We start from the raw sequence: 27,821 nt of genomic DNA, 5'->3' as shown, positions 1-27,821 counted from the left end.
ACCCCAGGACAGGGATTCCAGTGACTGCTGAGCCTCTCAGTCACTGCAGAGCACTATTTGTCTTTGTGCCATACATATCCTAAAACTAACTTAATCTACTTTACTGTGGAAGCATCTCTGTAGACCTCAGAGACTTACCATAATCATCCAGCAGGATATTTTCTGGCTTCAGATCCCTGGAAATGAAAGATAGCAGTTATGGGTATGAAGCTGGTTTTGATAACATAACCATACAACTGTGTGAGGGCATTTACTACATGTAATAAACCAGCTGAGTGTCAACTCAAACAGCAAGGAACTCCTGAAACCAATACAACCTTTTACAACTCACTTCACACATAGACTGAAACCATATGTCTTGTTCTAAACTGGAGTTACAATTTTTCACTAAACCAAGCTTTTAGTTCCTAATCTGTCCTATAATGCACTCATCCCTCTAGTCCTGTAAAGCCTGTAAATGAACCCCATAGTCCTGTGTGTTGTAAAATCTCACTAATATTTTCTGTTATTAAAAAAATATTATGTTTTAAAATATTTTATTTACATGTGAAAATGGAAATAGCAATCTGTTGGGCTCAACTTTTCTGTCTGGCATCTGAGCCAGACCAAATATGTGAATGTGTGTTCATGCACTTGCACACAGGTGCATCAATTTTGTTGAGTTTGGAAAATGTGGGGCAGAGGGGAGAATGCTGTGCCCAGATTAATATTCTTCTTACAAACATTTGTGAAACTCTAGTGTCTCTGTGGTTTGGAGCAATGCCATTCAAATTGGCAAGGTGGTCAGTCTGATGTCAAAGATGTGCCTTTTACTGAAAAAAGAAAAAAAAATCCCCAAATTTGTGCAAGGTATAAACTTCAGAAGTAAATAATCTCAGCTTTCATGTGTTTAGCAGAGCCTTGGCAGATCATTCTTCTGAGAAGTTTGTCTGCACAGAACCTGCTCCACCAGCTGCTGCTTTGAGAAGCTTCCCAGCCCAGCCACGCTGTCCCTCCCTTGACCAAGGCTGTTCTCCAAACCTTTCCAAGCCCAGCACTGCTCTGCAGCTGCTGCCACTCCTGAGCTGCAGGTGGGGTGGGAGCCAGGCAGCTCCTTCCCATCCTGCTGTGTAGAGAGGGAGTGAAGCCAGCCTGGGAGATGGGAACAGAGGTGTCAGAGGGCAGAGATGGCCATGCTGTGTCCCACAAGTGCCCCAGGACTGGGCAGTGCTGGCTCAGGAGCCCAAATCAGGCACCAGCAGTTGGGTGAGGCAGGGAAAACAGCTCTGCCTCAGTTCACACATCATGCCCTGGCTTTTATCTGAAGACACTGCTTAGCCTGGTGCTAATCCAAGCACTGCTTGGCCTCTTCTTTTTGTAAGGCATCTGTAAACCAGCTTGGTTCTGTCAACTTCCCAGCAAGAGGCATTTCTGTGCAGAGAGGAAAGAGAGGGTGTGTACAAGAGAAACCCTTGCACCAGCCTGTGCAGGAGCCCACCCCACCTCTCAAGCTGGACCACTCCAGTATCAGGAGTTTTCCTGTGCATAGAGAGGGATATTTTATAGTTTTTGACAATGCCAAGATTGGAATTTTGAAACTTGCCTTGTTTTTATTTATGATTTCAACTAAAACACAGAGGGCTGTGAGAAATCTCCTCTTCTTGCTTGCTTCAGACCTTCCTGATCTCCAAGATAAACCTTGCCCAGTGCCCAATGGTACCAAGCCTATTTTTCAAATAAACAATGCTGAAATATGTGAAGGGCAGCTGAATACTGAGAAGCTGTGATTTTGTTTAACATACCACTGTGGGCTTTCCCTGTCTACCAGCAGAAAGTTTCCAGTGCTGGAGCAGCATGGTCAAGGGCATCATCTATTTATTTTTGAAAATGTGCTCTAAATCCTGTAAGAATCATTTCCATGAAGAACTCAGCCTTCATCAGTTACTTCATCTTCTGCTCAGCAGTTATTAGTCCCACTTAAAACTGGGGGGCAATGATAAGAATCTTAGGTGCAATTTGGGAAATGTTCTCTTTGAATGAGAACACCAGTTCAGTCCTTACAGTCCTCTGTGATTCAGGGCAATTGGAGGAAACTTTCCTCCCCTCCCAGACATCAGTGGTCATTCCTGTTTTCAGATTTCTGGTTCCTCAGGATCAAGTCTGGCTTCCTTTGCATGGCCAGCACTTCCAATGGCTCATGACTGAAATGCCCAGGAGGAATAAAACTCCTTGGTGGACACACTGACACATAAAGCTACTTCCCAAAGGCTCAGCTTCCCATTTGTAAAGTAGCCTTGCCCAAACATACTGAAACATCAACTGCTGGCACTGTGCCCATGCTCAAAAGGCAATTGTTTGGCTGTGCAGGACAGCCTAAACAACTCAATTAATCACTGTGGACAAGGCTTTGCCATGTATTTGTGCAATGCCTGGGACAATGTGAACTTGATGCTGACTGGAGCTTCCAGGCATGGCTATAGTATAATTTTTTTAAAAAATTACATATGTAAAAATATTTATATAGAAAAAATTATATATATATAAAAACATATAAATACATAATATAAACAGTGCAATATAAAAATATAATATATATATAAATAATTTGAGGAGAACCAGCAGCTTTTTACATTTGCTTTCCATGAACAACCAACCCATTGACCTTTACTAACACGATGCAGCTGAGAAATGCAACACAAGTGCCATGTTTGACAAGGGAATTCTGAATGAGATAAATCTGACTCTGCGCCTGGTTGTTCTCCCAGGTCACGTCTGCAGCGTGCGTCAGCAGCAGCCCAGGAGATGGGGATGCATTTTCCAAAGCTGTGATCTACTCAGGAGCATTTTGTTTATAGAAAATGAAATTAAGGCTGAAGAATAAGTGTTTTGTGATGAATTATCCGCCTTGAGAAGGTGGTAGCATTTAGCTGCTGTATTTTATTGACCTATATAGCACTTCTCATGGGTCCCACACCATGCTGTGCTGTTACAAATGAGGGGTCTCTGCAGATGCTCCTGAAATACTGCTAGAAAATGTCACCTGCAAGGATGTAGTATCATTCATCACCAAAATGAATGTGCCATCTGAGGTGTAAAGTAGCAGATCTTTTAAGAGTAGCATGAAAACTCCTGCTTAAGGAAGTAGGTGTCATTTCTCTTAGAGCCACACAAGATTTTAGGTGGCCAGATCTGATTTGTTCTTTAGAAAATGGCATTAATATGGCATTTTACCAGCCATGTTATGAATGCACCAGTCAATTTTTTTTCAATAAAATATGATTGTAAAACACTAGACTACCTCCTAAAATGTTTGAAAATGTGGTAGGAGGTTTTCTAAGGGGAAAGAAAGCCAGACACTTCACTTACAATTTGATTTTCCAATTGACATTAAACACTTAGTACCATTTTGTCCCTTGGGGAGAGAAAAAACTTCCTCCTTGGGTGAGCACCAACTAAATCAGCATGTTATCTGTCTGCCCTCTGTGTGCCAGCTAGCAGGATGCAAGACAACCAAGTGTCAGTTTGTTAGAGATCTCCAAGGAACAACAATATTTCAATTTCTATGCATACAAGCACATGCATCCTATGTATTACACACAGGCATATAAAATGATTTAAAGTGTGGCTTGGCTTTTAAAAATAGCATCTTATTGTCTATTAATCACTGTCCTTGGAAGTTCTTTCATCAATTTACAGGCCCTCCTCTGCTGTGAATGCCAGCAACGACGATTTCACAAGCGGGGATGATGAAGACAAACACGAACCGTTGTTTACAACTACAGTGGCTGCTGATTAAAGAAAATAAATCCTCGTGGAATGCTGTCTGCAATCTGCTTGCTTATCCAGCCTGCCCTGGAAAAGTGCTTGTGTAGAGCTGCAAGCCAATCTGGAAGCTGAGAAGTCGGGCTGAGCCCTGCTGGAAGCGGCGGCGCCGGGCAGCGCCGTGCCCGCTGGCTGCACCCAGGGATGGTGGGATGCTGCCAGCAGGATGCCTCTGTTGTGTGGCTGGGAATGGGCCCCCTTCCATGGCTGGCATGCCAGGATCACCATGAATTTATCTAGCTAATCACACTCACACCAGTGGAAATCCCTGCTCTCTGTCTCAGACACCCTCTTGGGGTTGCACGCCCAAGTTTTGCCACATCGGATGTGTTGCAGCCCCTGGTGCAATATAACCCAGCTAACTAAAATAGAGGATTGGAGGGAATGATCTCCATTTCATCCCAACTAGGAACTCCATTTCTTAATGAAATCCCATTTAAGGAACTTCCATCATGTTCTTGTGTTGCCCAGTGCACGCTGAGGTAGGGTTTGGGGAGCTTTGTGCTAGTTCTGGACAATTTAGACAGGATGTATTTAGGGAAGCAACTGCTTCCTTCCATGATTACTGTATCATGTTGTATTTATACAGGGCTCTGCGAAATTTCAGCCAAAGCATCTCAGCTGTACAGCACCACAGTAAGAAGGGAGGAAGCAGGCAATTCTTTCCTAGCCAGAAAAGACATCCTAAGACTCTAGAGAGTGCTTACCTGTACACAGTGTTTTCTCTGTGTAGGTCTTCTAAGCCACAAAGAATCTCTGCTGCATAAAACAAAGCTCTTTCCTCCTCAAAGCCTGGGTTTCCCATGTTGTAGATATGAAACTTCAGGTCACCTCCGTTCATTATGGTCAGAACTAAACACAGTGCATCCTTTGTTTCATAGGCATAGGCTAAATTGACCTAGAAAAACATTTGCAGCACAGTTGTGACAGCTCAGATGGCTGCTAAGAAGGAAGTGCAAGCTTTTCATTAAAGACTTTTTGCAGAAAATAAAAAAATACATTGACTGAATTTGGTATGGGCTTTCTTACAATGGCAAACACATATTTTAAAAGTACAGAAAAATCAGATGTTAGGATTCTACAGATTAGTCTGTGGAATCCAGTCTATTTATCACCAGAAACCCTCAAGGCCTAGATGGCTTCAGAGGCTGGACAAACATACTAATTCCAGGCATTTTTTCCCATGTATGAGAAATCTTAGTAATCAAGAGAATCTACACTTCCTGCTGCACTGTTTTGCATCTCAGTGAGTTCCCTGGAAGGCCCAGATATCCCAGTCCTGGGGTGACCAAATGGATCATCACAGAGATGTGAAGATCAGCCTCATCCCTGAGAGGTTCTGGTGGGTGTCCAAGGAAAAATCAGACCTGCTAAAACCTGCCCATCTCTTTTAAATATGTGCCATCCTCTGGCAGAAGCAAGTAAAGATGTAAGCAAACACCTTGCATGTGTTGTATACACAGTGTTTCCTGAAATAAGTATAAAGAGCATGGCAGATGCTGAGATAACACTTTTTTAAATACAGGATGTGACCAGAAATGTGTATTTTATCCTCATCTGTTGAAGCTGGGTGGGGCAGTGACCCTTATCTCCATGGCACATATTATCTGCTAATGGGCCATCTTTAAACCAGCTGGGGCAATCATCTTTATCTTTCCACAGCCCATCCTCCCTCCAGCAGGTATCACCTGTTAATGGGCCATTGTTAAAAACTGGGTGTGGCAGCGAGTCTTATCTCTGTGGGAGGTATCTCCTGTTAACGGGCCATTGTTTAAAACTGGGTGTGGCAGTGACCCTGTTCTCCTGGCACATATTATCTGCTAATGGGCCATCTTTAAACCAGCTGGGGCAATCATCTTTATCTTTTCCACAAACCATCCTCCCTCCAGGAGATATCTCCTGTTAATGGCCATTGAGTTCCAGTGCATGACTGATAAAATTACATCATCCCACTGGGAGATGCTCCAGCCAGGGGAGGAGCCAAGCCTTTCCTACCCAGATAAAAAACTGAGATTTTGGACACCAAAGCAGCCTTTTCCACTGGATTCCAGAGGAAAGCCAGACCTTTCCACATCATCCGTGGAGCTTCAGAGGAAACTGCACCTTCTCCAGGAGCACTGCTCCAGCTGAACCACATCTGCCACTGCAGGAGGATGCAGCCACCATTGAATGGGACTGTGCCACCACCCTGACTGACTGACGGGTGTCAGCTTGGATTCTGACTCTGGCAGGGTTTTGGGATTGTTCTTTGTAATACTGCATTTCTGTTTTAATTTTCCTAGTAAAGAACTGTTATTCCTAATTCCCATCTCTTTGCCTGAGAGCCCCTTAATTTCAAAATTATAATAATTTGGAGGGAAGGTGTTTACATTCTCCATTTCAAAGAGAAGCTTCTGCCTTTATTGTCAGACACCAGGACACACACCATGCTTTACAGGCACAGGTCCCCTGACTGCTGCATTTCTCACAGATTAAGTGAGACTCAGCAGAGGCACCTGGAGCAGGGCTAAGGTGCAAAGCAAAGGGATTCAGCTTCTGGCCCCTTTCCAGGAGCAGGAGATGAAGAAGGCACTGCATTCAACCAGAACAGCGCCCAGCAGCTGAGCGGGAACCACACAGTTCAATACTCACTACAAACTGACTATTGACTTTTTCTAAAATCTGCTTCTCATTGAGCGCCATGGATTCTCCTTTCCTCTTCTTTATCCTCTTCTTCTCTAATCTCTTGCAGGCGTACATCTTGCCCGTGGCTCGCACTTGGCAGGCGCAGACCTGCGAGGGGAGCACAACAATTGCGGGTAATTCGAAGCACACGCCGGGGCTGGGCTGAGTTTTGCTCCTCAATCCCCTCGCCTTCAGTCCTTTTAAGGCCAGAGACGGCGGTTTAGTGAGCCAGGCTTAGGCGGGGCAGCTGGCTACTGTTTCCAAACCTGCTGTGGAGTATTGCTTTAATTATTGCCCTTTCCTCTCCCACCTCCTTCTGTCTTTTGCGCAGATTGCAATCTCTGAGTCTGCACCTCCCCAACCCCTGCTGCCACCTCTAGACACCAGGAAAATACAAACAAGGGTGTGCCCCCAATTCCACATCTGAACACAAAACAACTCTCAAAAATGTCCTTTGGAGATTACAGTGTCACCAGGGGTTAAGTGGAACTGTCAGCAATTAATGAAAATCACCCTCTGTCACATTTTTAGACACCTGCAGTGTCTAAAAAGTAAGAAACACTCTGAACAGAAAGTTTCAGAATTACTCACCTCCCCAAAGCCGCCTTTCCCCAGTACCCTGTACTGCCGGAACGTGTTTTTTGTTACTGGTTGCCTGGAAGAAAAGAAAATAAATAAATAACTAAAACCCCCACCACACTATGTTTAATGCACTCTCTGTGATTTATTTATTTCAGGGCATACTTTTGAAAAGCAAAATAGATAAATATTATATAATCGCATTATTCCAAGGTAATTGCATTATATAATATAATATATAATTATGTAATTACATTACTTCAATACTATGTATGGCTTGAACTTTTCAATTCCAACATATTAAGCTGTAATAAAATACAACACATTAGTGAGTCATCAGTACAATTTCTGCTAGCATCTTAGGACCAAGGAGGGCTCTGAATCTCCATTATACAGCTTTGGCCTTTGATAAGCAAAGAGGAAGCCTAAGATCTTCCAGTAAGATATTAATTTCCATGACATATAGGATGGGCTTACATGTTGCTTTGCTTTGCCAGCAAGATGAGAAAAAGAGATACAAAATTCAAACCACCAGAAAATAATTCTGTTGTGTTAAACAAGACATGAAACTTATATGAATCAAAGGCAGAAACAATCCTGGGAGCAGGAGAGGTGGATTTATGTGACATTTGCAGGCTGGGAGAGCAGAAGGACAAGATCCAAGCCAGCCCATTCCCTCTGGGCTACCTCTTCCTGGGGGAGCATCATAGGCAAGAAGGGAACTAGAACAAAATTAAGGTTAAAGAAGTCTGTCTCTGAGGGCAGAGTGCTCCCAATCCCTTGACATGATCCCCATACAATCTCCCAGGCTTCCCACAAAATCTGCTCCACCAGAATGGCTCCAACTCTACATCCAATTTTTACTTTGTCATTGTAAAAGTTTTATAACATGACAGAAGAAGAATTCTCAGCGAGATCCCATTTTGTTTCCCCCACCAGGGTTTTACAAGGATCCCAGCACTGGATGTGAATATTCCTGCTATCCTTGCTCCCCTCTGGCTGGCAGCCACCCTGCAGAGGGAGCAGAGTAACGTGGCTGTTCCCACCACAGGCATGATGAGGTTGATGACAATGAAGAATAAATGCTGAAGTAAAATCCTTTTATTAATGCCCATTATTGTTTTCCAAAGTGGGAGAAGAATAGAATGCAGACAGTAAAAACTAGAAGAGGAAAAGATGTTATTTTCATTACTCCACGAGGCTGCTGCAAATGCTTTTGGGGTTAAAAGCAACAATTAGTAGTGATAACTACATGTTCAGCAATGTCCCTGGAATAAATGGACTCTGTGACTGCTCCTTTGGAGCCAGCAGGCTGTCAGAAGGAGCTGTTGATCACTCCATGCTACTAACATCTCTTTGCTAATCTTAAAAACAATTCTCCCAGCTTCTTAAGCCAGGCATCCATAGCTTGTTGGAGGAATGGAAAAAAAAAAAATCCTCAAAGCATTGCAGGAAATTCGTTATCCTTAATGTGAAAACAGATAGGAAACAGCCTGGCTGGAGATGAATCAGCCAATGTTTTTCAATTGAAATGGAAGAGTAAATGCTGGGCTCAGTGAAGATGGCATGTGGAGCATGCCTTGGCATGAGATGGCTCTTCCCCCTGCCCACCCCTTGGAGCAGCAGCTTTGCAGCTTTCCAGGGAGAGGAACTGGCACAGCTCCTTTGATCTGGAGGCGTCCTGCTGACACACACCGCTGTGGATCCGTAATTAATTCCATTTGTGGAAAAGGGGGATTCTCTCAGCTCAAGGTCACTGTCACCCTGCAGGGACCGTCTGCTGCTGCACTCCCTGGCAAGGGAAAGGCACAAGTCCCTTTCCTTGCAAATTAATACCCACCAAGGCTGCCTGGTTATTAAATGTGCTCAGGAATGTCCAGCCAATAAATAGGAGAGGAGTATATGCCACATTTTTTCTCTGTTTAGAGTGATTTAATAATGGTGACAACTGGTCCAGACAAAAAGTCACCACATTCAGAGGGTAGCTAAACACAAAGACAGCTGAAGTTGGTGAATGTACATTAATCATACCCAATATGTTTAATGTACCTAAGACCATTACATGGTTGAACATATGAGCTGTAGAAGCAAACATTATCTCAACATTCAGATTTTGAGCATATTCTACAGACTTTGCATGGAGTAAAAATAAATATTTCTATTTATTTTTATCAAAAAAATAAAAATCTTGTGACACTTACCTTTCCAACCACTTCCACTGGAGAAACCTGTCGAAGTACATGCTGTTTAGGTACTCTTGGAATGGTTCCCCACTGAGGTGGTCAAGGACAGATCTATCTCAGATGAAAAGGATATATAAGCATTTTATAATCCTGAACTTTGAGCAAAAAACAAATAAAACAAGTGGAGAAAAATCCAGACTTCTTTTACGTTAGGATTATGTAATTTCTTCTTTATTCTGTACTTTATTTTCCTCACTGTTTCAATATAAAGTGATGTGCCTGATATATTTCATAGCAGGAGGCCCCATATAGGTTGAATACTGGTGATCCTTGCTGAAAATTATCAGGGCAACTCCCACTGGCTTTAATGGACTTGTACAGAGGTTGTTAGCCACCAGACAGTGAATGTCTTGCTTCTGTTAGTAAACTGAAACAGCATCCTCAGGAACTGAGCTCCTAAACTTTGAGGGATGTTTACATCTGGATTGAAAATTTCTGGCTGAAGCCTATTTCTGTCAAAGAGAGATCATCAGAGGCATCGTTTTGAGCAAAAAGATCAGTTTCAATTCCTGCAATATAGAAGAATTAGTACATGTGATTAGAGTCAAAGGGGATTTCCTAGCAGCTGTGTGCTTTGTAGAGTAAAACAGAGGAAAGAAAAGCTTGAACAGGGATGTGAATTTGCTTCTGGATCACGAAAAGAATTTTGGGGCTCACGCAGGGGATGCAGACTTTTGTATAATGGAAGAATAAAGGAATAAAAAGGTCAGTCTGCACATGTGAGAAGAAAGTCTGTTGCTTGTGGCTGGCAGCAAACAGCCAGAGAGCATCAGGCATCCTGTCAGAAAGGCCAGAGTTTTGGAACAAAGAAAACATGGGCTGAGCTGGGAGCTGCCTAAAATGAAGGTGGTCATGTTTTTTAAGTTGGTTTTTGCTTTGCTTGCTGGGGCTCCTGCACCCACCTCTGCTGGCAGCATTGGCAGGACAGAATTGGGTTTGGGTGAAAAGTGCCCAGAGAAATGAGCATTTCTGTCTGGGGGTACAGACACATTTGTGTCCATGTCTGAGGGTGGACAGACACATTTCCAGATCTTGCTGGAAGGAGGAAATCCTCTCTGAATGACTGCTCTAGTCTGGGGATGGATAGTCTGTGTCTTACCCTGGGGCAGCTCTCTGAGCAAACAAGTCACCATGAGTAATGTGTCTCCTCAGTTTAGTTTCTCCCTGTTCATGAGCTAGTACTTTTTGAACTTCTCAGCTGTAACATTATTATTTTTTTTTAATTCTTCCACCATCAGTCTGGAGATGGCAGGTAATTGCACATGTTCAGTATGCACAAGTCAAATTGTTGCTGTCTTTATTAGCTTTGACTGGATACAAATCATAACTGTTTCCCTTAATGGATTAAAGATTACAAAATAAAATAAGAAGTAAATCTTAATTTGCTGTAACAAATGTCCCAATTCAACATCAGAATTCTAGGTGAGGTTGGAAGAGGGAAGGAACAGACAGTCAAAATATTAAAGATAAAAGCTGAAGTTAAGTTATACACATATTTGTCTTGCAAACTGCTTTTTATCTATGAAGATGTGAATGAAACTCATCCCATCCCTGCTCCTCCAGGACAGCAGACTTCATATTTGTATGTATGCCTCTGTTTTCTGGTCTGACTGTGAACCCTTCCAAAATTAACATCACCCAGTACCAGTAAATACCAACAGCAAGTTCTTAAAACTTCCTTTTGACCTCATTTTAGTCCGTGTGAAATGATCACCATGTTTATTAACAAGGTCCCAAACCTGGCTCATTCCTGAGTTTCAGCTGGGATGAAGGAAGGAGCCTGCATTAAGTGGTGTCCAAATGCTCTTTCCATTCATTTAATTAAAAGCTGCACCTATTTTAAAAGAACAATAGCTGCCTTTCAGCAGTTGTTTGCTTTTTAGTTCCCTTCTTTGGCAACAACAAAGTGCATTTTGGAGGGAACTGTCAGCTTTCAAACCGATCTGAGAGCTGGAAACAGGCACGGGGGGGTTTGTGTGGAGCACAGCTCTGTCACTGGGACTGGCACCCACAAGTGGGGCGAGTCACAGAGCATCTCTACAGGACACTGCAGGGAGACTGCCTGTGCCACAGGAGAGGGCCAGGAATAACCCACAGCTCCTACCAAGGCACAGAATAACTGCAACCAGAAAAGGTCAATGAAATGAGTCAAAACAATGAATGACAGCCGAGCAAATTTTACAAATCCCCATTACATCACCCAGGGAAAACAAACCCTGCTCAGCCAGGAACCACATGGGCCCTCGTGCCATGATCCCTCCTTTTCATATTTTTATTGGTTTATGATCTCCTGGCGTGGACAGCTCGGGGCAGGGCTTGCAAATGCAGATTGCATACCTGGAGCTTTAGCACATAATGGCACAAATCGCTGCAGAAACTGATAAGCCTTTTCCCAGACAAAGGGTGGAATGAAGCACGTTGGTTTGGGCGGCACAGGCAGACAGAAAGCATTAAAAAAAACCCGTTCTCCTGGTGAAGATTTTCTGGAAAAGCCATGCGGAGCAAGTTTGCACATTCCTCTGTCTAAATGGACTGTATAGCCACTTAATTTTTATTCACTTTGAAACAGAGATGTTTTCTTTGGATACATTATCATTGTAGCTCTTTTCACACAGCATGAAATCCACGGCTGGTTTCCTTGGCTAGGACACTCTGTCAAATACCTGAAACAGTAAGTGCCTGTGTGCAGCCATACATAATGGCATGGAAATATTTATTATATTTCGTTCAGATGAAATGACTTCACTGCTGGTCAGCTCTGCCTCTAGGATGTGAGCAAAGATACCTGTCTCAGGTTCAGACTGACATGAAATCTCCACCTGGCACATTCCTGACAAGCTGAGCTGAGATTTTTGGGTGTCGTGTTATACTTACTTTGTGCAGGGAGAGAACAGCTCTTTGCAGGGGCTGTTTTCCAGTTTCTCCTCTGTCTGCTGGATAAGTTCTTGACTGACTTCGGGAACATAGGCTGGAGACTGGGGAGAGAAGAGAGGGGCACATTAACTCCCTGTCGAGGTGCAGATTCTCCTCTCCCAACGTGTGAGAGGCACATTCATTATTTATGCCCCTGAGCTGCTTCCATTCAATTCCAGCGGTTGTGTAAAAGCAAAGGAGCTTTACGTCAAAGAGCAGTAAAATAGGATACCGTGGCAACTCCTCCACATTCCACTCTGTCCTCACTTTGCTTTCCTGCCTCCTCCTGTACCTTCACCTCCTTGCCCAGCCTCATGAATATGCAGGTCCCACTCCTTGCCAATTCTTTGAACTGCTCCCTTGCATCCCATGAAAAATGTGCTGGCCTGAACTGCGTACAGGCCATTCTATTAAACAAAAGAGAATTTGCCCAGTGTTTTCACTTCATGGGTGATTCATTGTGCTGTCTGAAAAATCCATCGTATTTTTCCTTTTTTTTTTTAACCAGCAAAGCAAAATAGGAGCAGAGCATTGATACATACTGATATAGATCTACATCTATCTACATACAAAAAGAAGTTCACAAAAGTATCTGGACACCTTAGTTCATCCTTAGAAAGACAAAAATAATCCAGCAGCTTTAAAATAATAATTTCAAAAAGGAACTTTGCCAACCAACCACATAAACTCTTTTCATCTTCTCCTCCCTTTGGAGAGAATGTAAATTCAACCCTGCAAAAAGCCCTTACCAGAGAGGTCTCTTGCAATATGCCTTGATGGTTAACCAGTTTAGGACTTTTGGGACTAATTATCTAAAAAGACAGCTTTTTAGGCAGTCCACATTCTTACACATTGGCTGTATACTGTAATTACATTACAAAGTATATATTTGTGTGTGTGTGTGTGCACCTATTTATAAGCATTTCCCCCACGTACATGAACGTCCCTTTATATAACCAGCTGGATTTGGGTATTTTCAATAAACCCAGCCATAGATGATAAAATCCTCTCTCCTTGCAGAAGCCTTAATGCTCAGTGAGGTTCCCTGTCCATGCCCACAGCCACCAGATGTGCTGAGTGGGTGGGTCACAGAGCATCATCCCTCAATCCTGGCCAGATGTTCTCATTAACTCACCCCTAGTTAGAGATATCTTGGCAAGCCCTGAAATGCATTGCAGGCAGAGTTCAAAAACACTGGGAATGAGGACAGAGGAAGGGGCAGAGGTGGAGCCACAGAAAATCTCCAGCATGCTGAAAGCTGAATTTAGTCTTTTATCTTTTCCTTCCCACTGCTGAAATGTGAATATGATCCTGGTTGTGACATGAAAAAGTAAGTTTGTTCCACTTGAATGTTTTTAAATAGGAACATGGTTTACAGAACTGTCTGTGCATGCTGTGCAGGGCACTCTCACTGCTCAGCCTTGACAGACAATCTGCAGAACGTGCTGGGGACACCTCTGACCTCACTGAAATGGCTCCTCATCTCCTCAGTACATTCCTCCATTTCCTCAGCAAAAGATATCCAGGGAACACCCACTTTTAATCACAGACAGAGATTACTAATAATTAAGAAGCCTCATGGTTTCTTGAGAAGTAAATAAACCCCTCATCATCTAAAAGAGAGAGTCTGAGACAAAGCCACATTTTCTCAGGTTGATTGACCACTGAGGTAACTATACATGCCCACAATGAAATCTAAGTCCCAGTTTTGGTTCAAAAGAGTACACAGAGGCAAGAGGGAAGCAATGAAAGAAATCCTGTTTTCCAGTCCTACAGCACTGAAACTTCTGGGGGAAAAGACAGGGAAGCAGATTAAACCAAAGGCTTTTAAAGCAATATTCAGACATGAACAAAAGCCTAATGATTAGCAGTACTTCAGTTGATTTTGGCTAGAAACCAAATGAGTGAATATCTCTAATTTACCATTTATGTACCCAGTGGATACACATTTGCTCATAAATGCTCACTGGTAGCCCAAAGTTGGCAGGTGGCTGTGTGAATCCAGGGGTCCAAGCCCTGGCTCTAGATGATCATATCTGATTTACAGGGAACAGAAACATCCCTGAACTCCACAGTTTTGGGACTGCTGTGGACCAGGAGTGTGTTCTGATGGGAATGGAGCAGCACTTCAGTAAAATCCATACTGGGGCCTCTTCCTGAAGTTACTACTGACTGCATCTGGAACTTGTTCTGCATTTAGAGGTCAAAACTGGAATCCAAAAGCTAAGTACTAAACTGCATAATTAGTCATTTAGACCAAGTGACCTGATTCTTACTCATGCCAGGCAACTTCATCTCCCATTGGGAATTCATTTCCCAGAGGAAGGTAAACTGCCTTGAGGTTAGTGTTGAACATCATGCCCATGACACATTACTAGAGTACTAACTCCATCAAACTTTGTCTGAGATCAAAGTACATTTAAAAAGTAAATTATAAGCACCAGCTAACTCTTATTCATGAAGAGGAAATTAAATTCTTGTAGTGAAAGGGGGGAAGAATGACCAAAAGAAATAGTAAGAGAGTGTGGGAAGTATTTTAAAATGACACAAACTGTGATTCCTCTCTCCAAGTTTGGGGGGGGTTCAGTCACCACTTGGTTTTTCAAAACTACTCATTGCTGACCTCTGAGTCTTTACTTCCTCTGCACAAACTGGGAGCAAGGTATCAATACCAAGGTAGGCAAAGCCACGAACACACTGAAGCCTCAGAGAGCAAACACTCCCCTAGCCCACTCCATTTTCTACAACAAGGAATAGAGCTGGGTTTTTTTCAAAGGCTGATCGTTTCCAAAGCTTCTGTAGACCCAACAAAACATTTTGTGTCATTCTACAGCCCTTCAGAAAGTTCAGGGCACCACATGCCTGGGAGGAACATTCCCAACCCTTTCTAACTCTGCCTAAGTTCCTTTGTGTGATCCCTCCTCAGAATCTCCTTGAGATCTCAGTTCCCAGTGCTCCCATTAAACAGCCATGGCTGCCACTTTCCCTGTGTGAATACTGTGCATACCCACAGCCTCCAGAAGTTCAAACAAAGCCAGAAACAATTACAAGCCAAAACCCAACCCACCAACCTACTTTTGCTGCCCTGGAGAACAATTAGGTAGCACAGGTTATGTGTGCAAGGAAGCATTTGGATCCCAAGAGGGAAAGCTTCCAAAGGTAACACTTTGGCCATTTACAGATGAAAAAGCTCCCTGGAGGGGTGCAGAAGATTTCTGCAGCCACAATGAAATGGTTATTAACACCATTCTCCTGCTGCATTATGGGCAATGGCTGTAAAAGCAAATTTGGCTTTTACAAGGGAACAGAGACACCTTTCCCAACATATTAAATGTCCTGTGGCAGCTAGGAGAACCATACACTGTGATTAAGACCATTACATCTGAGCTTGTGACAAAGAATATTCTGCTAACTCTTCAGAAACACCTGCAGAAAGCAGTTACACTTTCTTGCATTCAAAACAAAACACTGGGGAGTTATAACAAGTACAGTTCCACATTTCTCCTAATGGCTACTCTGTTTCCTGAAGGCAAAGAAAGAGATTCTTGATCTCACTTACAATAATGTAATCAGAAATTATGCCAGTCAAATCCACTGATTAACACTGGGGTGAAGCAGATGGAACTGAAACCAGATTCATGTAGCACAAGATGTGCTTAAGTTGATCCTTCAACAAAAATTTCTCTCATCACATTTTCCTTATTGATCAGACATTTTAATAATAGTCCAAAAGTCCAGACTACTTTTACCAGGTTTTAACCAAATTCTCCTACCTCCTGTACCTTCTCTTTTATGGCTAGAAACTGAAAACCTCTGTACAAATATTTTGCCAGCATAGCAATACCTCAGTTTTATGATACTTTCCCATTTAATTTTTAAGAAAAGAATGCAACCAGGAATTGTGTTAGTGGTTATTTGAGAAACAAGAAATGGATATTCAGCTCCTTCTGAGTGCCATAAGCCCACCCTGAGAAAAGTCTCCACTTCCAAATTTTATTTTTTTCTGCCTTTATAGACAAAAGAGTTCCTCTCAGATGCTCTTCCCTTTCTGTAAATGGCACGAGAACAGCTGATACATCTCACACTTGCTCAGGGTTAGTTGTGCCCATGCCCACAAAAAGTCTGGATGGAAGCAGAGTTGTCCAGCAGCAGAGTCTGGTGCTGCCCTTGGCCTGGCACCACTGAAGAGCTGAAGAGCAGCAAAGCCTGGCTCAGATCAGGTGGAAGCTTCCAGGCTGTGTGACTCCCCATTTTCTGCCACTTTTAATGTCCTGCTGCATCACTACACTTTAAAATGTGGCATCTCCTTTTCTGTCAGCTTTGTTAGTTTTTCTACAGGCTATTTCACTCAGACCTCCAAGGCCCAGTGTTTGCTGAGTTCACTGAACAGGACAGCCACCAAAAGACTTCTCCTAAAGCCATCTCTGTGTTTGCCATGGGACTCACAACATCTCTCTGTGTTTCCCCTGCAGCTGAGTGGGGGACATCTGATCTTTTGTTGATCTATCAGCAAATCAAATTCCTTATCAAACAAGCTGAAGTGCTGGCAGTACCAAGGGAGGCATTCAGAAGACCTTCTCTTTTACTTTTTCATGAAGATGTGTCATTTGTTCTGCCTTTTCTAATGAGATAACTTCCAAACTCCACTGTGCTCAGTCAAGATGTGGTGTGCTACAGGTGCTGCCTCCAAGCCTGTGGGAGTGAAAGCAGGCAGTCAGCAAGCAGAGATTGGCATTTTCAAGGAACAGAAGCATTTTCCTGGCAGCCCAGCTGGGGTTCACACTTCTGGAACAGGGGTGAAGTGAGAAGCAGGTGTCCCCAGGTATTCCCAGAGCCCAGAGCAGACAAACACAACACAAACCTGCATGGGCAGAGCTGGGTCATTGCACTCAGTGCTGCTGTTTTCATGGGAAAAGTGTCCAAATGACAAAGTGGACTGAGAGAGATGTGCTGAGGCTCCACCATCTGAGAAACCCATAGAGGTGACAAGAGCACCAAGTGCCTGGAGTGTTGGGAAACATGCTTAGGAAAAAAAGCCCAGAGAAAAGCGTTGAGGAACTAGATCTGTTTAGTCTGGAAAAGCATGGGTGAAACTTGATAAAGGTCTTTTAATATAGAAATGTTTTTAATAAAGAGGGCAGGGATCAATTATTCTGCATATTCTGCTCTGCTCTGGGGGAATGATGTGAAGAAATCCACTTAATTGGATATGAAGGCTTTTTATTCTAATTTTTCACACAGGAAAGCAGAAGAACAGGCCTATGAATATTGTGGAATCTGTTCTCAGAGGTCTGAAAGACCTCCAAGGGCACTCAGACATCTGTTGATCATCTAAGTGTATTTGATCTCTGTTCAATGCAGAGGCTCTTGAGCCCTTTCCCAGTCCTTTGTACCAATGGTTTTGAAAAACATTGGGCTTCATAAAGCACAGGCACATGGCATGGCCATGAGAGCAGATGAGGAAAGAAGTTTGTTTGCTGAGTGCTCAGCAAAGGAAACCTGTAGCTCTGAGTAAAGGAATAAGAATCTCCTTTGCAAATTAACAACACTGCTTCAAGGACTTGTCTCAATCAGCACTGTCTCCTAAGAAAATAAATGACATGGCTTGCAGATCCCTGAACTTCAGACCAGAGAAAGGGAAAGCACTGAGTTTGGCCAGACTGACTTTGTAAGAAGCAGAGCAGGTCCTTAGTTCAGAGGTAATTCTTCATCCTTACACAATGGCTTTCAACTAAGAACCTCAAAATATTAAAGCTTCACTGCAGGATGGAGTCTTCATGAGCCAGGTGGCAATCTCACAGTATTTTACAGAACAGGGAGCTTAAGAGATGTGTTTTGCAGAAGATTTGATCATCACCTGTGACTGAAATCAAAGAAGTTGCACTGAGATAAATGAAAGCTGGAGATGCTCAGATTCCTCAAATCAGTCCAATTGTCTCTTGCAATTAGTGAATAAAGAATAGAAACCTGGAAGTACAGGTTTTCATTTCATACCAGCTCCTGCCATGCATGTGAGTCATCAGGGTGTCTTACAGCACAACTGTTCATCTCTACAGAAACTATATGAACCAGGAAGATTCCACACTCTTCAGACTGAATAGACCTCATGCAAACTTCTGTCACAAACACAACTGCTTTCCTGGCAAGTTTCAGGCATGCAGCTGATACTGAAACATGATGAGTTATTTTCAAAGTCACTTGCGTAAAATAAATAACGTGCAGCATATGTTGTGTTTCAGGTTATGAAAACATTCCACAGCAAACTAGCTTAAAACAATTACAAATGTTTCAGTCAATGGACAAAAGTTCAAGCTGTAACTTTTCTTGAGCTGCCTCTGCTTCCAAGCATTTGTCTTCATGATATGTGTATTTTCAGATGTTGACAGCAATGTTCCACGTATAATCTGTTTGAAAATCTCCACACAGATTTGCTACCAGTAGAGACCTCAAAACTATGACAGAAACATGCTAAAATGAACTTTTTGTGTGAGATGATGCATGATCAGACAAGAAGAGTTCACACACAAAATCCTGGAAATTCTGGCTTCATCCAGCAGTCTAAGCTACAGCCAGGGAAGTTCCAGCCATGCAGCCAGGGACTGACTGAGGGAAAGTGTGAAGGGGCTGACAGGGGAATCCAGAATCTTTTAGGTTGGGAAAGACCTTCAAGATCAGTTTCCCATCAGGAAATCCAGAGGCAAGCAGAGGATGAGGAGATGGAATGTCCTGGTTGTATTTGGATGTTGGGAAACCAAGGCTGGGCATTCCTGGTGAGGGAAAGGATCCCAGCACACACAGCCTCCTGATGCCTTTTGGTGTTACACAGAAATGTTGGAACATTCCTCTGCCTTTCCCTGTGTCTGATCTTATCTGCTCAGTTTGAGCTCTGTGTGTAGTAAGCAGCCAATTCTACATCAGGAGCAGCTGCAACACTTTAACTAATCAACTTCTGCATTTTATTTTTACTTTTTTTTTTTTTTTTTTTAACCAGTAAAGCAAAAGGCTTCATAATTCCAGGATATTTGCTTTGAGATGACAGATGTAGGAGTTGGCAGTGAGGTGGATGGGGAGCATGGAAGGCAGCTGTATTATTAGTAGCAATTTATCTATTACAACAGTGTGTAGACATGACACCTAAGAAGGGGGACCATAGTGCCAGGCACTACAGACACATCATGGGAGCCAGAGTTTCCAAATCAAACCAATCTCACCAGCCTGGGAGTGGGAGCAGGGGCCAAAGATATGAAATACCAGCATTACAGAGAGGGTCAATGGCAGGGAAAATATTGAACCCAATCCCAATACCCAGGGCAGGATCACTTGCTGTATCTGGGTGAAGCAAATAATCAGTGTGTGTCAGCTGTGAGGTTTGTTTTGTAGCTGCAAGCTGATCTGGAGTCATGACAAATCTGTTTTCCCTCATATGCTACTAAACTATCAAAACACATGTTGACACACAGAGAAATACAGTGACTGGAGACAACAGAGCCCTCAGCAAGCAGCTGAGCATGTTCCAGCCTGGAGGGGTTGTACCCACACCACTCAAAGGGCCATGCCACCACCTCAGCTCTTGTGGTACACCTGCAGTAGCCTCAGGCTCCCTGGGTACCTCTTGTGCCTCAGAAAGCCCAGCTGCAGAAAATGGATGAGTTTCCCCCCTGGGGTCCCAGCATCCTTCCCCTTTGGTGCTGGGATACAAGCTGTAGTCTAGAACTGTGCCCTTCCTAGGAAAAACAGCAGCCTCTGACAAGTATATTTCTTATATGTTCATATATTCATATACCTCTTGCATTATTTTTTTCTGGCTCACCTGTAAGTCAGCAACAGGGCCTGCTATCTGGCTGTACCTTGTTTTTCCTCCTCTCAGCAGACATTTTTGTAGCTGCTCATTTCTAGAAACCGCATTTCTGCTCCTGATAGTGGCAAACAAGCAATTCCATGCAAATGGTGTGAGTCAACATGTTTCCTACATAAAGCTTTTCAGCCCAGTGTGGTTTCCTTGGAATGTTGACTTGTTTGATTCAGAGAAGTCTGGGGGCATAACCACAACAGGAGTTTTGGAGCAACAAAGGAAAAGACTGCCTAGGCTCAAGAAAGAGAAAATTCTTCCTGGCTCCTATTGGTGACCAGAGCTTAAACACCCAAAGCCTCATAGAAAGTAATTTGGAAATAACAAATTGTCCCATGAGACAAAATGCAGTTGCTTCATCATCTCCTTTTGCAAGTCCAGTGAATCAGCTACAGACTTCATACTCTTCAATTAAACAGAAACACTCACCACAATCCCAACCAGCTACAGGGTTTTTGGTACAGCTTATTTTAAGAATCTAAACTGGTCAGCACAGAAGATATGCTTTTGACTTCAATTAGTGAGAAATTTGGCCTCACAAGAAGTGCTGGGCAGGAGATTTTTTTGGATCTTCAATCCCTAGTCATTCCCTGCCCGTACTTTTCAAATGATTCTTTAGAAACATGCTCATAGAGGTTTCTTCACCAAAGAAACACATTTTTCTCCTTTCTGTAGACAATAGGTTTATTGGTGGAGGGGTGCTCATAAACCAGCCAGCTGAAATTGTTTTAAATAAACTTTTTTTTAAAGCAGGGGAAGGGAAAGTTTTGCTTTACTTGTTGTTTCCCTTTTTCTGCCTTAAAAGCATTTTGCACCCAGATTACAGGATGAAAACAGATTAAACAATCTATACCTATAGCTGTCAGCAGGATGAGGGTAGCTTAAGGAACAGAGAGAAGAGAAGAGAAGAGAAGAGAAGAGAAGAGAAGAGAAGAGAAGAGAAGAGAAGAGAAGAGAAGAGAAGAGAAGAGAAGAGAAGAGAAGAGAAGAGAAGAGAAGAGAAGAGAAGAGAAGAGAAGAGAAGAGAAGAGAAGAGAAGAGAAGAGAAGAGAAGAGAAGAGAAGAGAAGAGAAGAGAAGAGAAGAGAAGAGAAGAGAAGAGAAGAGAAGAGAAGAGAAGAGAAGAGAAGAGAAGAGAAGAGAAGAGAAGAGGGAAAGGTTTATATCAAGCAGGATTTTCTGTCCACCCCACAGTGAGGCTGCTCACAATCCCCTGGAGTGTCACAGAACCACTTTGGTGACAACCCAACAGAGCCATGGCTACAGAGCATTGCTACAAACAGCAGACATCTGATAAAGAATGTATTCCCACTGTGACTAGCAGCAAACAGGACAATTCTGCAAGCTTCTCTTCCCAGGAAGTTTTTTTCTCTTGTCACATGTGCTTAATAGGTTTGGATAACATCCAGTGTCCAGCCTCTTATCAGGACCTTCCTACCTTTTAACATCCTCCTGCACTGATGGATGGTCTAAACATTACCAAAGCAACCCCATGTTGCAATAGTCATAGCTTGGCTTCCTCTGGTAAACCAAATGTCATCTGTTCCATTAAAAAAAAAGCAATAAAAACAACAACCCCTAAACATATAAACACTCATTTACAACCTAAACGTTACTGAATGGCTTTCTTGCAGGAAAACAAACAGATCCCTGCTTGAATTCACTCTGAGACACAAGGCTGTAAACAGGAGTAACCCTTCCCTTGCAAGCTGAAGCCTGATCCACATTGAGCTCCACATTGAGCTCCATTCAAGGGCTGTTTTGCCATCACTTCTGTAGAATTTGCCTTCATCTTTTTCCCTTATCAGGTCAAAATCCTGAGGATTCATTTGAATGAAAAAATGAAAATACAAAAGAGAGTCCGAGAAGGTCTTGGAAAGAACTAAGAAATTAATTAAACAAACATCAGGCAGGGACCAGTGACCCACTCACAGAAAGGCTGGAAACACCCAAGAAGGCAAACAAAATCAGTGCTGGAAACAGGGCACTGCCACATCACCTGGATCACACAAGCCATTAGCAATCATATGGTAACAGCCATCTGCACAGAGCTGAGAGGGAGGACATTTATTGTGGGGAATGACACACTGTTTGCAGTGGCATATTCCACTCTTCCTCACTTCTGCTTGTTGGACAAACAACATCAGTGCAAGGATAATAAACTTGCTACATGCTGGATTTTTGACTCAGGTCAGAGTCTGACTTGGTTATAAAAAAATAAATTAGCATATATGGTAAAGCTTGGCAAGCAGGTTAAATAACTTGTCAGTATTGCTGGATTACTAGGAAAAAAATTTAAACAGGAATAGGTTGAAGTAGCACATATCCACAACTTAAATATGCTGATTATTTCTAAATCAATTTGTAAAAAATGGACTTCTAAAAAAATTACACTTTTTGCACTTATCAAGCAATATTTTAAAGAAATTATTTTTTTTCCTGTTAAATTTATAACCTTATGATTTCTGGTTCCAAGTTAAAATAGTACACTCTACCAGCTTATTGATTCTTTAACTGTATCATCCCAGCCAAAGGTGTCAGCCTCAGGCATCTCATTGAAATTTTCCTGACCCATTCCTGTGAGGCTGCTCAGATGCAGAAGTCTCCAGATGTTTTTCCAGAATCCTAATTTCCTATTCCAAGGGAATCAGGTGAGAAGTAAGCCATGATTAACTTCCATTTCACCATGTGCCTCTTCATCCTCTTCTTTGCTGGAATCAAGCATGGGGTTGCCTGTTACTGCTTCTGAGTTTAGCACAAGGAATCCTGAGCTCAGGGAGATATTAGTTAATCCATTTAGTCACAGAAATCTGAAACTGAACCAACCAGCAAATTTGCAGCAAGTGGAGGAATGGAAGAGCTGTGGAGGTCAGGTCTTCAAAGGACACCTGAACTATTGAGAAATTGTGCACAGAAACCTGTGTGGGTATGCCCTGCAAGGTAATTTAATGTATCCTGCATTATATCTGGCATGGAATTCACCTCATCAGACTTTAATCATCTAAAAGCTGAGACACTCAGAGTCTCCCCAGGCTCCCTGCAGCCAGTGGGCAGAAAGAGTCATCTCATCTCTCCAATCCAGATGCCTCCAAGGCTGAGTGCTGGGAATGCAAGAGGCTGGACTCACCAGGGGTCTATTTTAATGTCATTCTGTGCAAACACACAAAAGCCATCTCCTCCAGATTTCTGGATGTTTTGCAAGTCAGTGTTCCAGACAGCTGGAAAAGGCTGATTCCTTTTTTCCCTTGTGAGCAAAATTTTCAGGCAGAAGAAGCTGTTTCTGGGAAAGCTGAATGGACCTGAAAGGCTTTTAGAATTAACTTCACTGGCCACTGGGTAATGCACACAAACCAAATATCAGCCACGAGGGGCATGCAGAGGGGATAGGGAAAAATGACCCCTGGAACAGAGAGGAGGAAACTATAATTAGCATATTCATTAGGCAAGGGCAGGCAAATGCAGCCCTCCTCTGCCAGATGATGCTGAGCAGATCTGCTCTTTGTCTGCAGAGTCCTGGATGGCCTGGCTGCTCCCTGGAGCAGCCTGGGGGGCCTGCCCTGCTCACACAGATGGGAGCCAGGTTTACATGTGTGGTTGACATCCATTAGTGGAAACCAGTTTCCATTTTCCAAAGGGTCAAGTCAGAGTAATTCCAGCAAGCACAGGGAAGCCAGAAGGTTTCTGCCCAATGGCCAAGGCATCCCAATGTTTTCCTGACCAAAAATGACAAATAGTTACGAGGTATGAGCACTGGGGAGTGCAACTTCTCTGGAAAAGCAGGGAAAAAGAAGCAGAGCTTCAATAGCTGTGATGAGACAAAAGCAGTGGGGTTAATGACTCCAGCCCAGACCTGCTACCAGCCTGAGCAAAGGAATTGCAGCTGCAGCCCTTCCTGAGTCCAAAGGACAGGACTCAGGACCACCCAAGGACCCTCTGTGGGGCAGCATCACAGGACAGGGCAGGCTCCACTCTGTTTCCACAGGCACCACTGCAAGTTTGGCACCACTGCAAGAGACAGAAGCCCTCAGTAAGTGTTTAGTTAACTAACATTTGTATTGTAAACAGTGGGTAAAGGAGGAGGAAATAGGACTCCAGCAAACCATGAGAAAAAAAGCTTTTTTTGCCTGAGATCACAGCAAAGGGACTCCTAATCAAGACAAAACTGATTTTTCAGATACCCTACATTACAGCCCAGCTTCAGTGGCAGACAAATATTTATTAAAATAAATTCTGACTAGAAAGCATTCATTTGAGTAACCCAGCTGCCATTCTGCCACTCAGATATTTTCCCAGAACTTTGGAAAGATGAGCTTTTTCAGAAAGCCCACTGAGAAGGTGCTTTCCTGGCCTCAGACACAGTGATCAGCAGAGATATTGATCTCACTGTCTCTGCAACAACAACAGGAATTATCCATTGATTTCTCTGGAGACTGGATTATGTATTGATCATGCAAGCTGCAAAGCAGAGGCCTAAGTAATGCTATCATGTCTGGCTAAAATGGAGCTCGTAGAGTAGTGAAGTCAATAGAAAGGGGAGATGAGAAATCCATTGAGGCAAAGGGCAAAGTCCCAGGGTAATTAATTAAATGGCAAAATTCTCCTGGCTCAAGTGATGCCAGTATTTCTATTTAAGCATTTAGCATCCTGAAAAGTCTCCTAATAGGAGCCTAAAGGATGAAGTGAACAACACTTTGAGCAAGAAAATAATTGCAGCCCATCCTGAGTCCAGGGAACACACAGGACAGACAGGCAATTCATTCATTGCTTACTTCAATTGGGTCATTAATGAAATGCAAAGGGTTTAGAAAAATTTGGAAACTAGCTGTGGAGATAACTCTTAGACCAAGCCTTAAGGGGCCATCCACTGCAGCCAGTGAAAAGAGATGCTGTGTTGGCCTTTTATCAGCAAGATAATAAGCTTACAAGGGGACAGAGATGACTTGCTGGATACAAGTGTCAAAAGCTGAATTTGTAGGAGAAAGATAACAATGTGGAAAACAGTCCCTAAAGGCTCACCTTTCAAAACACAGAGCCTCTGTCTCCCAGTAAACTCTGCAGATTGCTTTGCAGAAGCTTAATGTTCCTATATTCCACTGCTTCCCTTAGAGTGGCACTCAGCTTTTGTTCAGGCCATCCCAAAAACTAATTATAACATGATCCCTAGGAAGCATTTAGTAAAACTAAACAGTTAGAGAAAGAGGTCTCAGGACTTGAATCCAACTCTTGGACTGGTGTGACCTGCAGGATTCAGCCAGAATCATTAAGAAGTGATAGATGAGACTTCCCCTCTGGGAGATGGAAGGGCTTCACTCATCAGTGAAGGTGACTCACCCAGAAACACAAGTGCTGAAGTTTGCATTTATTTTGGGGGTTGTAAAACAGGAAGGAGAGGAAGAAATCTCAAGGAGAGAGGCAAAGGTCCTTGTTGTCAAAGGAAACTGATGGTCACAGAGATGGAGAGGAGTCTGTGAGCAGGAGCCTGACTCAGCTGCATGGCCTGGCCCAGCAGAAGGCCTCATGTGTAATTTTAATTTAATCTCACTTATCTTATGGAGGTGTTCTCTTCTCCATAAAAACCTAATTTGAGAGATAGGCACATTTTTGCCAGCAGACAAGTGGAAGGCCAGGCACTGCTGCTCAGCCAGAGTCCCTTTCAAGGGACTTTATCCTCCCTTCCTTATCCTATAATTGTTCATAACAACAAAGACATAGTTTTGTTTACCAAAATCCCCACTGATAGCCTCAGACTGGAGTAAGGAGGTTATTGCTGTGCCCTGCTAACCTCTTGCAGCAAAGAAAGTGCAAACATGGTCTTTATTCTGTGCATTTCCTGGAGGAAAGGGCACTGGACAGGAATTCAGATAAGAAAATTAATGTTGTTGCTGTTCTTCATATTCTGTGAAGTATTATAATGGGGATAACAATACACATTAGACATCCTGTTCAGTAACATTTTTAGTACCCAGCTGAGTCCAAATATAAACTATAACGGCATATGGAGACTGTCTTAAGAGCCATTTCAAATCAATTTAGTTTTATATAGCTTCTCTCCAAGTCTCTCAAGGTGATTTACAGTGAAAAAGCAAATAGTGGGATAGTGATTTAGTAGAGTAAGGCATGGCAGCTGTCAGGCAGGAAGGCAAAAATGCTGCATGGAGACATAAAACCCTAATTTAAAAGCAGTACAAAGGTAAATATATCTCTTTGCTCTTCCAGTACAAGAAGCAGTCTGGTAATGAAGCCAGGTTGGGTTCAGTTTAACTCAACAGTTCAATGGAGCCATTTACAGATGGAACTGGACCTAAAACTGAACCTTTTCCACTCAGCTGCTGAGATTAGGAAAAAAAACAGGGAAGAAATATTTGTGACCAATTCATTTTAGCAGTTTTACCATCACATTTCACAACCTCAGAAATTTCAGACTTCCTGTGGGTTGGACTTCTGCCCCAGGGGCTTATGAAGTCAAGAAGGCAGCTTTAAGTGCCTTTTTCATGGAAATTGTCAAAAGCCTTTTTAAAGAAGCAAGATTCTAGTCAAGAAACCTTGGCCTGGCTGGTGTGACAACCATTGTGCTGCTGCTGTGCACAGAGAAGGAATAATTCTTCAGAGAATGTTTCCCTCAGCTACAGGACACCTTTCCTGGGGGTTTTTGCCCCTCTCCTCAAGTGAAGCTGCTACAGAAGCCATGAAAACACTCATATTTTGGCACTCTTAGTGTGAGGATCACTCGTGCTCCTGACATTTCCCTCCCACCACAGAGTTCAGAATGGGCTGGTGGATGTGTTGTGCTGTAAGTGAGCTTTAGGCAAGAGAGAGGGAATATTATTGTCTTCTAGGACCTGAGGACAGAATCCTGGGACAGCTCAGCATGGAAGGGACCTTTGGAGATCATCTGGTCCAACCTTTGATGGGAAAGGGAGCCCAGATGAGTTGATCTATGCCCAACAGCATCTTGAAAACCTGCAGTGGTGAGGACTCCCCACTCCTTAGGGAGGATGTTCCTATGTACCTCTTCTTTGAGAGGCCTAAACCACCCACATTTCCTTCCACCTAATCCACCCATGTTCCCTTCCAGGTGCCAGGATTTGCCAGGATTTGTCAGGATTTGTCAGTGCTGCTGCCTGTAGGTCAGGGGCACGGTGGAAGCCTGACCTGCTTCTCCACCAGGACAGATTTCAATTCCCCAACAAGCAGCTGGGGGCTGCTCAGGATGCCAAATCTGTGCAGAGCCTGAACTGTGATCACTTGAGAAAGCACCTCCTTGCTCCAGCATCCTGGTAAGGGTTTGCTTAGTGGCCTCAGGGTGGATGTCTTGCATGCAGTGACTTTGTGAGTCACACTGGGCTGGGAGTCCTGCTGGGATGTCTGCTCATCTGGGAAAGTGCCTTCTCTTCCTTTCTGCTGTGCAAGAAGTGTATGTTTTATTAAATAAAGTGCATGTTCTCTATGCAAATGAACACCCTTTGGAGTGGTGATATACTGACACGTTGTATGTTAAATATGTATGCCCTTTAAAAACTGAAGCAAGAACTAAAAAATAATTTATAAATATTAAAGAGCAAGAAGTCTAGTTTTTGTTTTTACTGTGCTTCTGATCCTGCACTCTGGGAAAAACACTCCTCACATTATAAGACTGAATTATCAGTCCAAGAACTGAACCTGTAATTTTATTCTATCAGTCAAGCTGCATGTCATGCTATTTTTGTATCAAGACAATCAGGTTCTTTGAAGCACAGACACACACCTATTTAAAAGAAGCTTTCAGCTGAAAGC

At 43.1% G+C, this 27,821-nt stretch overlaps 1 protein-coding gene across 2 annotated transcripts in view; it reads right to left on the bottom strand.

Annotated features, from left to right (window-relative positions):
- Nucleotides 1–27,821, bottom strand: part of GRK5 (G protein-coupled receptor kinase 5) — a 153,362-nt gene that overhangs the window by 21,153 nt on the left and 104,388 nt on the right. Inside the window, exons 5-10 of one of the 2 annotated variants that reach the window (XM_079312089.1) lie at nt 12,162–12,262; nt 9,246–9,338; nt 7,057–7,120; nt 6,433–6,573; nt 4,509–4,699; nt 139–176 (exon numbers count right to left, since the gene is read on the bottom strand). In XM_079312089.1, coding sequence (XP_079168215.1) covers nt 139–176; nt 4,509–4,699; nt 6,433–6,573; nt 7,057–7,120; nt 9,246–9,338; nt 12,162–12,262 — 628 coding nt within the window. Of the gene's footprint in view, nt 1–138; nt 177–4,508; nt 4,700–6,432; nt 6,574–7,056; nt 7,121–9,245; nt 9,343–12,161; nt 12,263–27,821 lie in introns of both variants that reach the window. The other variant, XM_079312090.1, reaches the window with a different exon arrangement.

The sequence above is a fragment of the Erithacus rubecula genome (assembly GCF_903797595.1).
Source record: "Erithacus rubecula genome assembly, chromosome: 9".
Lineage (NCBI taxonomy): Eukaryota > Metazoa > Chordata > Aves > Passeriformes > Muscicapidae > Erithacus > Erithacus rubecula.
The sequence above is the reverse complement of the archived record's forward strand: the minus strand, read 5'-3'. Positions and strand labels throughout refer to the sequence as shown.